This window comes from Chelmon rostratus, chromosome 19, assembly GCF_017976325.1.
Source record: "Chelmon rostratus isolate fCheRos1 chromosome 19, fCheRos1.pri, whole genome shotgun sequence".
NCBI lineage: Eukaryota > Metazoa > Chordata > Actinopteri > Chaetodontiformes > Chaetodontidae > Chelmon > Chelmon rostratus.
This window is the reverse complement of record NC_055676.1, coordinates 22,704,759-22,721,718: the sequence shown is the minus strand read 5'-3', so window position 1 is coordinate 22,721,718 and position 16,960 is coordinate 22,704,759. Positions and strand designations below refer to the sequence as shown.

Here is a 16,960-nt window from a genome sequence, read left to right as displayed (position 1 = left end):
TGGCCCTTTACAATACATTTTATTATTTCCAATAAGTAATTAGGTTTCAAAGTTTGTTGGATGTGCTCAGCACGGTGGAGGTATTTTCGGGGTCTGCTGTGGACTGCAGGCTAATGGTAACCTCGTGGATTTTGCTGTAAGTTAGCCCACGTCTATCTTTAGTCTGTAGGAAATTGAAAATCATGCCTATTCCTTAGTTTCACTTATAGCTGCTCATTATGGAGGAGCCTGTATCATTACAGTCAGGTCGTCATTACATGCTCTCCTACACAGCCTGAGTAGGTGTAGGCCAGTTTGTGGGAAGCAGCGCCACCGTGTGTCTGAAAGGAGCGTAGCAAGGATTCCAAAAGCATGAGAGGAAAGTTTAACTTTAACCTTAAAGCCTGTGTGTTCAGTCAAAGGTGATTTCAGTTCAGATAAGTTTAGTTCAGAAGTTTAGTCTCTCTGCTGGTGAATCAGGACAAGGTGTGTCAGCCCTATAAAACTCTGTTTATGACTGACACACCTTGTAAAAGTCCTGCATCCGAAACTCTACTGAATTAAAAGTACACAGGTATAATTAGCAAACTGTAGTATATTTATTATAGCTTTTTAAAATCTAAAGTACTAAAATAACTGTCAGATAAATGTTGTGAAGGCTAGTACTATATTATCACCTCTGAAACCTCTGAAGTACCTCTGAAGTACTTTAATGATCCCAGACATGAAGCTGGCTAACTTGCAGTTGTTCCCGTTGAGCAACAGTAATAAAATAGAAAAGGGAAATACAAAATATCTTATATAAAAATATATGAGAAATATGTAAAAATTGACATGTAAATCATTGATTCACAGCTGGGGAAATTTGGTGTCACAGCCAGCATTAATAAAAATATCAAATATCAAAGGCAATACAAAGTAAAAAATACAAAGAAGTAGACTATGTATATGTACATTTTACACAAAAGACTATAGAAAATATATTGGCAAAGTTACTTGAGAAATATTAAATTGCATAGGGATTGAAACAAAAATTGGACATGGTTATGGATAAATTAAGTACAGTATTGGCCCTATTGCACAGTAGATATATGTGTGTGTGTGTGTGTGTGTGTGTGTGTGTGTGTGTGTGTGTGTGTGTGTGTGTGTGTGTCACAGTGGAAATAAAAATATATATGCATAGTGTAGTGTAGTGTATTGATCCCAGACAGGAAACTGGGTCACTTGCAGTTGTCCCCATTGAGCAACAGTAATAACACAGAAAAAGGAAATACGAAATATCTTCAAGATTGTAAAAATATATTAGAAATATGAAAAAATATACACTATACACCAATATAAATACACATAAATCAGAAACATGAAATATGTCTATGTAAATATAAACTAAGTGTAATCAGTCTATGTAAAAACATATCTGTTGTGCAACAGTCAACATCAAGTAACAAGAATAATAGAATACTACTACTGCTAGTACTGTAACAATAACAAATCTAACAATAATAATAGTAATATATAGCAATAATTGCAAACATTCTTTCTTTACATTTACACTTTAAATATAAGCTAAAACTTGTGTGCGTGTTCCCTATAATGACAGCATGAGCACAGAGAGGAGAATGTGAAGGTTATTGTAGTATTGGTGGGTGTGTTTATTGATGTCTTTACTGGGAGTAAAAGCAGAACCATAGTCACCGGCTTAGAAGACTCATAAAGGCTCCAGTGTCGGTCTGTCGTCCAGCAGAACACCTTCATCAGTTTCACCATCCGTCAACTCTGCAACCATCTGGTAAGATTTACCTGCTAACGACTCCTTGACTCTCAATTCCAAACATATATTGTTTGATGTTCAAAAGAGGTGTAATTTATTGTTATCTCTGCTGGGGAAAATACACAAGTAACGATGAGAAAATAGGCCTCAGGTCGTCAGCGTTGGGCTTCAGAGCAGATAAGAACCAACATGAGTGACAAACCCTTTTCATCCCACACAGAATTACCCTGATCATGGCTGTGACCAACCAACCAGGCAGATACGAGGCTTCTGAGTTCCAGACCGGCCTGTGTGATATTTGCGAAGACAAAAGTGTTTGTGAGTGCTCTTCTTTGACTGGAAATCTGATTAAAACACACACACACACACACACACACACAGTCGAGGCTGCGTTCGAGAGCGAGTTTGTATTAAATTGGTTTTCCCTCTGAATCAGGCTGCTACGGTCTGTGGTGCCACATGTGCCTCGGCTGCACCATTGCCAACGACATGGGCGAGTGCTGCCTGTGTGGGCTGGGAATGCCCATCCGAAGCGTCTACAGGACCAAATACAACATCAGAGTAAGTTAAATTTCATTTAAAATCCTACTTAAATAAAAGCATTATCATCATAACACACCTGTAGTATCAAACGTACTCGTTCTGCAGAAAGAAGGCCGTGTGAGTGGGGGCCTGAAGAGGATAATGATGCAGTATAAAACTAAGGGAAATACAAATGTATTTGGCGTAGCAGCATTTTGTTTTTAGCCATGACAGCAGTGTGGCTCCATGGGTTTCAGACTGAAACTACTGGATGGATCTGCATGGAAATTCAATGCAGACACTCGTATGCAACTACAATAATAGCCAAAATCATCAGGTCCGAATTTTAATGTGTTCAGCTGAATTATGACTAAATATCTGCAAAAAGAATTTCCATCAGGCACATCTGTACTTTCTATTTAAGGGCAAGTTACAAATGTTAAACAAGGATGGTGAATGGTAAACACTGTACCTTAGCTCAAAGCACCATTGTGCACAAATATACTGTTAGCATTAGACTTAGTTTTGTTTCATGGACTGATGGGAGTGTATCTATGATCCCAGGGTCCCATGTTCCCCAGTTCAGTATCCTGTTAACACATATTCACCCTCCTGTTGTGTTCAGGTCAAAACCACAGCCCTAATCCTGAGAACGTATGACTTTGCATTTAAACTGCCTTACACTTGTATGAGATGTAAAGCTCACATATTTACAATCTTGTCACGGCGCCCCAACTTCCTCCTGAAGGAAACCTGCACGGTTGTTCAAAATTTGCATGGCTGGAGTCATCTCTGTATACACTGGGACCAAATGGTTGTTGCATTTGTAAAGTAATTGTGACACAGATCGCTGGTTCTTTGTGTTGCCAGGGATCGATGTTGGAGGACTTCATCACGTCCTATTTCTGTTCGTGCTGTGCCACCTGCCAGCTCAAGAGAGATATTGAACGCAGAAAGGCACAAGGCATTTTCTGAACTGGTAAGAGAGTCTTTTAATGGCTCTAAAACACATCCTCTTTTTAAAAATGACTCACGTATTCCACGTCAGGTTTGTCGTGTTACCTTCACACGTAATTATGGGACATTTTATCATTTCATGTCTTCTAGATGCTGTCACTGCACCAGGCAAGCTGTGAATGGGCTGGACTCATTGAAGCATTGGTGGTTACGGCCTTTTCTGCTTTTGATTAAGATTGCGTATGACGGGCAATACAGTACCACGCATTGTAAACTGACCATCCATGTGATTTTTTCAAGATAAAACTTTTATTATCTGAGGGAAATGACATCAGCCTCTTCCAGCCGGTTAAACATTAGTCGGCTGCACTCAAAAAAATTAAACATTGACTTCAATTAAACTTGTTTTGGCAACAGGTTCCAAAAGGTTGCTTAGTTAAAAGCAAAAATGTTAAGTTCCTCTAAATGTATGAATTTGCATTACAGTAACACAATGTGAGTTGACCCAACTAAATAAAATAACTTCTGATCAACAAGAGATATTTAAGCTTACCCAGTCTAATTCACTTATGTTGTATGGACTTAAAGAATATATTTACAGGCTCCAACACTGGTCCAGTTTGTTCTTCAGCATCTGTACCTTGTTTGAGAGTCTGCCAGCGTCCAGTTGAAGGAAGAGCTTCAGAGTACTTCAAAGAACGCTTTCAGTTCCTTTGGATAAGTGAGGTTCAGTGCATATATCACACCCATTTAAAAGTGTACATGCAGAGGCAACGTCTCCCAGGTCATGAAGAACTTCAACACCCACGATCACTATTCCAACATCAGCTGGAAGAGTGGTGGCATCACCTCCCTGACGCTGTAGATGCCAAGGGTAACTCGTTCAAACTCCCTCTGAACAGCTGTGGCATCAGGGTCCTTTACACAGGGGCAAAAGAAAGGACAAGCCAAACTATAAAATCACAGATTTTGTAGAATTCCAAAGATTAACTTTTGCCTTTCAGGTTTCCCTTAATAAAAAAGCATGACACTTCAAACAGTGCCATTTGTAAAAAAAAAATAAAAATAAATAAAAAATAGAAAAAGATAAAGCAGTGCTGAGTGATTCCATCAAACTTTAGAGATATTTTATCTAATATACACTCATCAAGCAATTTCTTTTAGCACCACATGCAATCTAATGCAATCCAATACAACAGCTCGAGATATTTTAGAGCTTTACATTCACAGATACTACACCTCACATCTCTATAAGCATAGGAAATGGATGACATCTCAACTGTAGAGGTAGAACAATGAATAATCACATGGACATAAATGGTTACATTGTCAAAAAAAAAGCTATCACCACTTTACAGATGTCCACATTATGCAGGGAAGGGACAGAGAAGCCAGTAAAGCATCTTCCTCCTTGTTTGTTAATTTTAGTCCCCACAGAGCCTCCTTTCTTCTTAAACACTTTGATGAGCACAGCAGAGTGTTGGTCAAGCTGTGCAGGAAACTTTGAGACAAGGGGAGCAGTAGTCATCCTCACAAATTCTGTCCACCTGAAAACATAATGTCCACCAACACAACATATTATTGGCACCTATTAAAACATTTAAAACATAGATGCTCTCACAAGATTCAAGAAACTTAACTTACTGAGTAAATTAACTGTGGATTTATTTATTTTTTGGCTGATTGGTTGTTATGGTCACTTCAGTTGCCTGAGGAATAGGCAATACCTACCCTATTTCTAATCTTCAATGACAGCATAACATTGTTGGACCACAATACATAGCTCCTCCTTGGGCCTGTGACTACCTTTGTCACACTTTAAGAAAAAGCCCAAAGCCCCCTCAGCAAAGCGTTGTAATAAAAAATAAATAAAAAAATGGAAAAAACAAAACTGCCAGTTTACAGTTCAGTTAACACACTTACATAGAATGATATGGCCAGTCATGAATGGGTTGCAGAGCAGCCTTAAGTTGTATTCTTCACCTGCAAAAGGTGAGAGGGTGCGGATGGATGGATGGATGGATGAATAGATGGATAGCGTCAGGCCGGGACTCAGATCAGGACTCAGATGCAGAGTGTAGAACACACAGATCTTTATTGAGAATGCAGCACTCAAGATCCACTTCAACGAGTGTCAAAGGAATAGGCTATATAATTATACTAGGCCTATGGCTATAACAATGACTATCAAAATAATAACAGAAAACGCTCACTAAGAGAATAAACAAGAAAACACTAAGAAATGAAAATCTCTAGAAACAGAAAACGCTCACTAAGAGGATAAGCTAAATATCACTAAGTACTAAAAGACAATGAACAGAAAACGCTCCAAAGGGAGGAAAACACAATGGACTATGATGGCTAGGAAAACGAGGCTGAATAAGAAAAACTATGAAATCAAAAGTACTATCCTAACTACGAAATAACAGGTATATCTATGCTAAAAAGGAATCAACAGAAAATCACTCACGCTAGAGGAAAACAATTCGGCTAAGGAATAAACTGTGAAAATAAACCAAAAACTAAGGTATCAAACTTACAAACAAAAGACACTCACGAGGAGGAAACAGGAGCTACTGAACAAACAAGATCTATGGCTGTGACAAGGACGGACGGGGAAGACAGGCTTGGGTGAATCGCCGACGGACAGAGACACACTGGCACAAGACGGGAGACGCAGACTATTTAACACATGGAGGGTAATCAGGAACAGGTGGAAACAATGGGTAATCAGGGCGGACGCACAGGACACACGAGGGAGGGCAGGTGCTCTGAAACCAGAGGAGAGTTAGACCTTCAAAATAAAACAGGAAAAGACAAGACAAAACCCCAATGACAAGACAGACCTCACCGCGGTGTGACAGATAGATAGATACTTTATTCATCTCCAAAGCGAAATTTGCAGTTCCAGCAGCTCAAAAGGTGGACACACAAGGGCATGCAAAATAAAAACTAGAACTACTTTTCAAGTAATGACAAGAACTACTTTTAAGTAATGAAAGAACAACCTTCAAGTAAGTGGCAAAAATACAATACAAAATACAGAATAACAATGTAAGAAAAAATAGTGAAATAAAAATAAAGAACTAAGCTATCCAGGACAACATTGCTAGACCACAATACATAGCTCCTCCTTGGGCAGCAGCTTTTTGCAGATGTTAAAAGACGCCAGCCTTCTGAGGAAGTACAGGCGGCTCTGTCCTTTCCTGCACAGAGCGTCAGTGTTGGCAGTCCAATCCAGTTTCTCATCCAGCTGCACTCCCAGGTATTTGTAGGTGTGAACCACCTCCACGCAGTCCCCTTTGATGATGACCGGTTCTGGACACGGCCTGGGTCTCCTTAAGTCCACCACCATCTCCCTGGTCTTGGTGGTGCTGAGGAGCAGGTGGTTGGAGTCACACTATGTGATGAAGTCCTGAATCAGTTTCCTGTACTCATCCTCTTGTCCACTCCTGATACAGCCCACTATGGCTGTGTCGTCCACGAACCTCTGTACATGACAGAGCTCTGAGTTGTACTGAAAGTCGGACGTGTACAGGGTGAACAGGACCGGAGAGAGCACAGTTCCCTGCGGTGCTCCTGTGCTGCTGGCCACAGTGTTGGACCTGCGGTCCCCCGGCTTCACATACTGAGGTCTGCCAGTCAGGAAGTCTGTAATCCATGCCACCAGGTGTGTTTCAACTCCCATCTCTGTCGGTTTGTCCCTGAGGAGCAGTGGCTGGATGGTGTTAAAGGCACTGGAGAAGTCCAAGAATGTAATCCTCACAGCACCACTGCCTCCGTCCAGGAGAGAGAGAGATCGGTGGAGCAGGAAGATGATGGCATCCTCCACTCCCGTCTTCTCCCGGTAAGCAAACTGCAGAGGGTCGAGAGCGTGGTGGATCTGTGGCCTCAGGTGATGGAGCAGCAGCCGTTCCATGGTCTTCATCACGTGTGACGTCAGGGCGACCGGCCTGAAGTCGTTCAGCTCCCCGGGATGTGGTTTCTTCGGGACTGGAATGATGCAGGATGTCTTCCACAGCTGGGGAACCCTCCCCTGTCCCAGGCTCAGGTTGAATATGCGCTGAAGGGGGTGTCTCAGCTCCCTCGCACAGGCCTTCAGCAGTCATGGTGACACTCCATCTGGACCTGCAGCTTTGCTGGGGCGCAGCCTCTTCAGCTCACGACAGACCTGAGCTGCTGTGATTGTCGTGGGTGGTGTGAGGGGAGATGTCCTCATCTGTGTTGGTGATGGCTTGTGGGAGTAGTAGGGCGGGGGCTGCTGTGCTCAGAGGTGTGAATGGGTTGGGGTGATCAAATCTATTGAAGAAGTGGTTGAGCTGGTTTGCCCTCCCCACATCCCCCTCAATGTGGGCACCCTTCTTGGAGCTGCAGCCAGTGATAGTCTTCATTCCCTCCCACACCTCCCTCATGTTGTTGTTCTGCATCCTTTCTTCTAATCTCCTTCCGTACTGCTCCTTCGCCTCTCTGAGCTGGACTCTGAGTTTCTTCTGTACCCTCTTGATTTCCAGTGTATCACCATCTTTGAAGGCTTTCTTCTTCTGGTTCAGAAGTCCTTTGATGTCACTGGTAATCCAGGGCTTGTTGTTGGCAAAGCAGCGTACAGATTGTACTGGAACAACAGTGTCCATACAGAAGTTGATATAGTCTGTGGTGCAGTCAACCATCTCCTCCATGTTTTCGTTGTGAGACCCCTACAGTGTTTCCCAGTCTGTGGTCTCAAAGCAGTCTTTCAGAGCCTGCTCGGCTTCAGGAGACCACTTCCTGAATGAGCGTGTGGTTGTTGGTAGTCTCCTCACTCTTGGTGTGTAGTGAGGTTTGAGCAGGACCAGATTGTGATCTGCTTTCCCCACTGCTGGCAGGGGGGTGGCTCTGTATGCATTTTTCACGTTTGCATACATCAGATCTATAGTCCTCTTCCCCCTGGTGTTAGAGTCCATGTACTGGTGAAAAGCAGCCAGTGTATTGTCCAAAGTGACATGGTTAAAGTCCCCAGAGATTAGCACAAGGGCCTCAGGATGATGTGTTTGAAGTTGGCCACAGCGCTGTGGATGACGTCACACGCAGCCTCTGGGTCGGAGCGCGGCGGAATGTAAACAATGAGAACAATGGCGTGGCTGAACTCCCTGGGCAAGTAATAGTGACGTAAACTTACAGCCATGATAGATAGATAGATAGATAGATAGATAGTTTACTGTGTCTCAGTAAGACACAGTAAACTGTACTCCCTTAAGGTCTGTAGGTTCTTCGTCAGCGCAGCCAGTTCGTCTATCTTATTCGGTAAAGAGTTCTCGTTTCCTATGATAATTGAAGGCACCGTATCTCCACTTCTTCGCTAGCCGCTTAGCTTTTAGCTAGCCGCTTAGCTTTTAGCTAGCTATAGCTTCCTTACGTCCACAGGTAAACACGGCACCACACTGAAGCGGGACTTTGCTCTCAAGGCGTTTAAAAAGTTCCTCGAATAAACGAGTGTCGGCGTTGAAGTTGTAGAGTCCATATCCATAGAATAGAGAAGTACTTTCCAAGAAACCCAGAAAGAGGAAGAAAAGAAAAACAAAAGAGTGCGAAACAATAGAGTTAACTATTAAAAATTCAGTGAGGGGAAAAAGAGGCAAAACTCAAAGTCTCATTTCCAACATTAAATAATGTAACGTTACTTGCCAAAACCCCACGTCTGCTGTGTAGTGTGGCACTCTTTTTTTCCAATTTACATTAGCATATAGCTAACACAACTTTGGGCTAATAGCGGTTCATTCAAGTTCATAAACACTACAAACATAACGTTATGTATGTATTGGCCGAAAGGAAAGACAACCCTAAATATCAGACGTTAGCGGAATGTGAGCTGGTAACGTTACCCTAAGCCTAAAGCAACCGGTGCTTTATTTCAGGACCTAACTTACGTCCTGACTCTTTGTCCATTAGTAACTGAATAGTCAAAAGTAAAGTCGACTTCCTGTTTAAAACACATAGCATTTCCTGCATCTGCTTCACAATAAAAGCCTCCCGCTGGTTTGCCTAAGGAAGGCTTTTAATATGAAGCAGTGACGTTAGAAAGAAGATGGGATCAGCCACCGGTAAAATAAAACTTGATATCTGAAAGTTCGGACAGAAACACGACAGTAAAATTACTCACCAAACCACACCGACCTGGCTACAAAAGCAGGGCTAACGTTAATATCAACATAGCTTCTCTGTGATCACCAGCAGACTGTTGATCTGGCCTGTAAACAGTACCGGTAATGCTATCACCTGCAGAGACTAACTTCTGGACTCTGTCAACGTTCATAGACTGAATATAATGTTAGATAACTAGTGATATTTGTATACCGACTATAATAACGTTAACGTTATGGTTTCACCGTATTAACCTGTTCACAGACTGGCGGGGCTTGGCAACAAGCAGACTGACTTAGCCTGCCAGACCCACCGCTCTCTACACAAGCCCTTTAAGTTATAGAACAACTGTTGTAAAGTTATCATGAACTCAAAATTAAGTCATGCTCAATATGAAAATACTACAATAAGTATGGGTGAAAAGAAATGTCTTCCTACCTCTCTCAACTCAGAAAACAAAGACAAACCGCCAAAAAGCGAGGGAAGAGTTGCTCGTGAGTTTCTGCATGTGCAGTCTGAAGCATTTTAATTCTCCTCTGACTGCCACCTTCTGGATGTAAGAAGTATTTCAATCCTAATTGACTCAAATAAATGGTTTGTGATTACCCAACACATAATTATTGTGTAAACATAACGAAAGACACTATTACATGGGCTTTAATAGAAAGAAAAACTTAACAAAGACATTTATTTTAAGTAAACTGAAAACAAAAATATATATAAATATAAAGTGCACAACCCACCTCACTTCTTGACTTTTTTGAGTGTAGGAACTTTATTGGTCCTGTTATGAATCTTATTAGAGCAACTGATGTGGAAAAGAAAATGACTGACTTCAATGATGCAACACAGACGTTACTGAGGCCGAAATGCGACTGCTGACATGAACACAGCTGTTTGAATCTTAACTCACATGTAAATTCAACTACAACAGCAACAGCTTCAAAATGTATTTTATATGTCTTGATGATCTCAGATGTGGAAAAAATACATTAAATGGATCCTGATGAACTTCTCACCTGGATACTGGATGTCTGTAAATCTGCCAATAAAAACTTTTTAATTTGAGTTCAAAGAGGTATTCTCTCGTTTTTTTCCCCAGATTGAGGATCTGTTGGCTATTTCTCTACACAGTGGCACTCTGAAGTAAATATTGTGCTGCAAACATGCTAACACATTACACAGCATGTTAGCATTGACATTATATGTTTAATTGCAAAATATTGTGATTTACATACAAATACCTAAGACACTAATGTCATTCCCATCAGCCTCAGCTGTACTATTTGCCTGGCAAAGGTTAGCATGCTAACATACTAAACTAAGACACTTAACATGCATGTGAGCATTGTCACTGTGAGCATATTAGCATGTTATTATTAGCAATTTTTTTCCATTTATCTCTGTGTTTTTGTCTTCTAGCTCTCCCTTAATCAGGATGATTAATCAATTAATCGACTCATCAGCCGACAAAGAATAAATCTGCAGCTTTTCTAATAATCAGTTGATCATTTAAGTCTTTTTTAAGCAAACTGTGTCTGTGTTGTTGGTTCACCTTTTGGGCTGCAGTCGAATTTTCCATTATTTTCTGACATTTTATGAACCAAACCATTGATGGATTAACCAGCAGATGAAACAGGAATGAAAATCTTCATGATCAATAAACCTCTCAAGTAACCGATTAATCATTTTGTATAGAAAATATCGCAAAATAGTGGAAAAACTTGCTTTATATGACCAACGGTCCGAAAATCAGTAATGTTAGATTCAAAATGAAAAATCGGCAACACCACTATAAACAAACGTCAGCGGCTCCAGGTGATAGACGGATGATGTCCAATGAAAAGTGACCGCACTCCAAACGCGGATGACAGCCTTTGGATCTCAGGATTTTGTGCGTGTTGCTTCAGCTCTGGCTCCAAGGCTGCAGACAGACAGCGCTACTTACTTGGCCACTCTGACCCAGACAGTTGGCAGCCGGCCCGGCTGCATTTCACCGGTACCTCAAATACAAGCCCCAAGGAGCGTCTGCACAATCGAAATGCGCCACCTGACATCGCTTTCACGCGCTTTGGTGTCGTTGCAAAAGGCGTGAAGCGTGCTCTGTCGAGAAGTTTAGTTAGTTTGAGCTCTGCAGCTGTGGACCTGTAGCGGTGCAACACTTAACACCCTGCAAATGCGCCTCCGGTGCGTAAATGTTTCCAAAAGTGCACATTTTCCGCGCAAATGCCCCCAAAACTCTGTGAACTCGCTGCGCCCGAATGAGCAGTACGACTGGCGAAATGCTGCTCTGCAAACACACTCTGCTTCACACGAATCTGCGCCGACGAAACTACCCGAAAGACATCGCGCTACGGTCTCGACGGTGTTCACGCATAGTTACCATGCTCATCTTCATGGTCAGCTCCGGTCCAAGTGCGCAGGGAGAGCTCAGGACAAAAGACGTGTGCAGCTCTGAAGTTCCGCACTCAAACCTCTGCTGCTCTCCTCTTTTCATCTCCTTCTGGACTCTGCCATCCTCTAAAGCTGCAGCGACTCTCCCCTTCAGACCAGACACCCGGAGCAGCAGTATGTCAGACACTGTCACACACACACACACACACACACCCTCAGATTTATCTGGTGACCCTTTGGAGGGGCCCGACACCCAGGTTGAGAACCACTGGACTAAACGAGCTAACTGTATATGACGGAGTTGAAAGTAGCTCCACCTGCGATAAAAGTACTTATCATGCAGAATGGCCCATGTCACATGTACGTTAACATGTAGACTTTAATATTGCAGTTGGTTGAGGAAGCTAATTAACTATTTTTGGTAGTTTATCCTGGAAAATGCAGCATATTTTGTAAACTGATCATATTTTATAGCTTTCAGATACATGGAGTAAAAACACAGTAACTTAGAAATATTCTGCCGTATAAATCAACTTCCTGATGGTGTATTTCTGTACAGAAGATGATGATATGACCTCCAGCATGATCACCCAGCAACCACAAACATTATCGGGGACAATATCAAAAAACCCCCAACATATTCTGACATTTGTCTGGCACTAATGTTGAATTTAACTAATGAAACTGCTGTCAGGCTGAAAACATGAACAAGTTTGTCTGATTTTATCTTTAACCCTGTAGTATCCTGAAATAAATCAAAGCCATGGACACACTGGCCCTTTACAATACATTTTATTATTGCCAATAAGTAATTAGGTTTGATTGTATGGGAAACAACATCAACACAAACTAAACATAAGACCGTGTTGACGTTGTTTCCCATACAAATCTGTTGTTTTTTGTCATTTATGCCAACATGCACTCTTATCCTTAACATATTGTGCAATACTACACGTTTTTTATGGTTTTGTATATTTTATTCTTCTCTGCAATAGTATTAACACAATTTATTATTATTGTTATTATTATTATTAATCTGAAGGCAGCATATATTTTTGTACTCTTTCGATATAATGCACATATACATAGCTGATTGTCTATTCTATTATTATTCTGTTATTCTGTATACCTTTTTTATTGACTCCTTTGGTCTTCCTATATCCTTCTTTTGTTGTTTGCTGCATGTAACAATTTAATTTCCCTGGTGTGGAATTAATAAAGTTCTTATCTATCAAAGTTTGCTGGATGTGCTCAGCACGGTGGAGGTATTTTCGGGGTCTGCTGTGGACTGCAGGCTAATGGTAACCTCGTGGATTTTGCTGTAAGTTAGCCCACGTCTATCTTTAGTCTGTAGGAAATTGAAAATCATGCCTATTCCTTAGTTTCACTTATAGCTGCTCATTATGGAGGAGCCTGTATCATTACAGTCAGGTCGTCATTACATGCTCTCCTACACAGCCTGAGTAGGTGTAGGCCAGTTTGTGGGAAGCAGCGCCACCGTGTGTCTGAAAGGAGCGTAGCAAGGATTCCAAAAGCATGAGAGGAAAGTTTAACTTTAACCTTAAAGCCTGTGTGTTCAGTCAAAGGTGATTTCAGTTCAGATAAGTTTAGTTCAGAAGTTTAGTCTCTCTGCTGGTGAATCAGGACAAGGTGTGTCAGCCCTATAAAACTCTGTTTATGACTGACACACCTTGTAAAAGTCCTGCATCCGAAACTCTACTGAATTAAAAGTACACAGGTATAATTAGCAAACTGTAGTATATTTATTATAGCTTTTTAAAATCTAAAGTACTAAAATAACTGTCAGATAAATGTTGTGAAGGCTAGTACTATATTATCACCTCTGAAACCTCTGAAGTACCTCTGAAGTACTTTAATGATCCCAGACATGAAGCTGGCTAACTTGCAGTTGTTCCCGTTGAGCAACAGTAATAAAATAGAAAAGGGAAATACAAAATATCTTATATAAAAATATATGAGAAATATGTAAAAATTGACATGTAAATCATTGATTCACAGCTGGGGAAATTTGGTGTCACAGCCAGCATTAATAAAAATAGCAAATATCAAAGGCAATACAAAGTAAAAAATACAAAGAAGTAGACTATGTATATGTACATTTTACACAAAAGACTATAGAAAATATATTGGCAAAGTTACTTGAGAAATATTAAATTGCATAGGGATTGAAACAAAAATTGGACATGGTTATGGATAAATTAAGTACAGTATTGGCCCTATTGCACAGTAGATATATGTGTGTGTGTGTGTCACAGTGGAAATAAAAATATATATGCATAGTGTAGTATTAAAGGGAAAAGGTATGTAATATTACACAGGTTATAGCATGGATGAGGTAGAAGGATGTTTTACAGTCGAACAAAGAAAAAACAGTCTGTATGTGAACACAGTGCTACATTACACGATGCTAGCAGTCGGCTGCTGAAGGAGCTGCTGAGGGCCCCCACTGTGCCATGCAGGGGTAGGAGGGGTTGACAATGATAGATGTCAGCTTGGCTAACATCTTCCTAATAATAGAATACTACTACTGCTAATACTTTAGTAATACCAATTATAACAAAACTAACAACAATAATGGTAATATATATCAATCATATTTAGCAACAATAATAATTATACTGATAGAACTACTTAGTAGAACTTGAGTAAATGTACTTAGTTACTTTCCTACACTGTCTTTGTTGGTGTGATTGAACTGGATTAACTAAGCTAAAACTTGTGTGCGTGTTCCCTAAAATGAAAGCATGATCACATGGAGGAGAATGTGAAGTTTATTGCAGTATTGTCCGGTTTGTGGGTGTGTTTATTGATGTCTTTGCTGGGAATATTTGCGCAATAAAAGCAGAAGTGCATTAGTCACCGGCTTAGAAGACTCATAAAGGCTCCAGTGTCGGTCTGTCGTCCAGCAGAACACCTTCATCAGTTTCACCATCCGTCAACTCTGCAACCATCTGGTAAGATTTACCTGCTAACGACTCCTTGACTCTCAATTCCAAACATATATTGTTTGATGTTCAAAAGAGGTGTAATTTATTGTTATCTCTGCTGGGGAAAATACACAAGTAACGATGAGAAAATAGGCCTCAGGTCGTCAGCGTTGGGCTTCAGAGCAGATAAGAACCAACATGAGTGACAAACCCTTTTCATCCCACACAGAATTACCCTGATCATGGCTGTGACCAACCAACCAGGCAGATACCAGGTCTCTGAGTTCCAGACCGGCCTGTGTGATATTTGCGACGACAAAAGTGTTTGTGAGTGCTCTTCTTTGACTGGAAATCTGATTAAAACACACACACACACACACACACACACACACAGTCGAGGCTGCGTTCGAGAGCGAGTTTGTATTAAATTGGTTTTCCCTCTGAATCAGGCTGCTACGGTATGTGGTGCTACATGTGCCTCGGCTGCTCCATTGCCAACGACATGGACGAGTGCTGCCTGTGTGGGCTGGGAATGCCCATCCGAAGCGTCTACAGGACCAAATACAACATCCAAGTAAGTTCTCAGTCTGTATGTGGAGCTGGATCACTGCGGGACCCCCTTTGGAAGATGCAGTGAAACCCTCACTGTGCTAAAACCAGGAAGGAAGGAGACTGAGACCTTTACTTAAGCAAAAGTACTGATTATATGTAAATACTCAATACTCACATTAAATTTCATTTAAAATCCTACTGAAGTAAAAGCGTGATCATCGTAACACACCTGCAGTATCAAACGTACTCGTTCTGCAGAAAGCCTCAGAGACACTTTCAGAGACTTCTATTTCTAGACTCTTTAGAGGCTTGAAGAGGAAGTGTGTTGTTTCATGTTCCTGATACCATCATGCGACCGATGGGAATGTATCTATGATTCCCCAGAAAGTTCCCCAGTTCAGTTTTCTTTTGACACATATGTAAGTAATTGTGACACAGATCGCTGGTTCTTTGTGTTGCCAGGGCTCAATGTGTGAAGACTTCATCACGTCCTATTTCTGTCCGTGCTGTGCCACCTGCCAGCTCAAGAGAGATATTGAACGCAGGAAGGAACAAGGCATTTTCTGAACTGGTAAGAGAGTCTTTTAACGGCTCTAAAACACATCCTCTTTTTAAAAATGACTCACGTATTCCACGCCAGGTTTGTCGTGTTACCTTCACACGTAATTATGGGACATTTTATCATTTCATGTCTTCTAGATGCTGTCACTGCACCAGGCAAGCTGTGAATGGGCTGGACTCATTGAAGCATTGGTGGTTACGGCCTTTTCTGCTTTTGATTAAGATTGCGTATGACGGGCATTACAGTACCACGCAACCTTTAATAGTGTTGTAAATTGACCATCCATGTGATTTTTCTAGATAAAACTTTTATTGTCTGAGGGAAATTATATCGACCTACGCCAGCCGGTTAAACATTAGTCGGCTGCAACGCAACTTTATTGCTCCTGTTATGATTCTAATCTGAGCAGTTGATGTGGGAAGATTACCACTGACTTTAATTATGTAAGACAGCTGTTACTGAAGCCGAAACATGACTGCTGACATGACACCGCATGTAGCCGACTAATTCTACAACAGATGTTTGAATCTTAAATCACAAGTTTCCCCAACTGGGGATAAATAAAGTTTATCTTATGTAAGTTGAACTAAACAGCAACAAGCTGCTTCAAAATGCATTTTATATGTCTTGATGATCTCAGACGTGGAAAAAGTATATTAAATGGATCCTGATGAACTTCTCACCTTGACGCTGAAAGTCTGTAAATCTGGTCTGCCAATAAAAACTTTTTATTTTGAATCAGAAGAGGTATTCTCTCGCTTTTTTCCCCTCTACTTGATTGTGGATCTGTTGGATATCTCTCTACACAGCGGTATTAGCCCATTTTTTATTGGCCACACTACAGGTGATGGTCTGACTGAAATATTTAGACGACTATGGGATAGATGGCTCCAGATGATGAAGGCTACAGACTCTCGAGTCTCCCGGTTTTACTTCTGGCGCCATCATCAAGGCAAAATGTTAATTTGTTCATTACTTCACAAACGTCACACAACCAACGACCTTCCCATCAGCCAAGTGGCACTCTAAAGTAAATATTGTGCTGCAAACGCAAGCATGCTAACACGGTACACTGAATGTTAGCATTGACATTGAAATGTTTAATTTGTACAATACTGTGATTTACATCCAAATACCTAAGATGCTAATGTCATTCCC

General features: G+C 41.1%; 2 protein-coding genes across 2 annotated transcripts; both read left to right on the top strand.

Annotated features, from left to right (window-relative positions):
* Positions 1-1,983: 1,983 nt before the first annotated feature.
* Positions 1,984-3,490, top strand: LOC121623508 (placenta-specific gene 8 protein-like). Its single transcript, XM_041960795.1, has 4 exons — positions 1,984-2,068; positions 2,187-2,311; positions 3,143-3,251; positions 3,380-3,490. The coding sequence occupies exons 1-3, from the start codon at positions 1,984-1,986 to the stop codon at positions 3,245-3,247; spliced, it is 315 nt and encodes a 104-aa protein (XP_041816729.1). The 3' UTR covers positions 3,248-3,251; positions 3,380-3,490.
* An 11,099-nt stretch (positions 3,491-14,589) lies between these two features.
* plac8.2 (placenta associated 8, tandem duplicate 2) lies at positions 14,590-16,546 on the top strand. Its single transcript, XM_041960545.1, has 5 exons — positions 14,590-14,715; positions 14,918-15,015; positions 15,138-15,262; positions 15,703-15,811; positions 15,940-16,546. Exons 2-4 carry the CDS (start codon positions 14,931-14,933, stop codon positions 15,805-15,807), a joined length of 315 nt encoding a protein of 104 aa, XP_041816479.1. The 5' UTR covers positions 14,590-14,715; positions 14,918-14,930; the 3' UTR covers positions 15,808-15,811; positions 15,940-16,546.
* Positions 16,547-16,960: the final 414 nt, after the last annotated feature.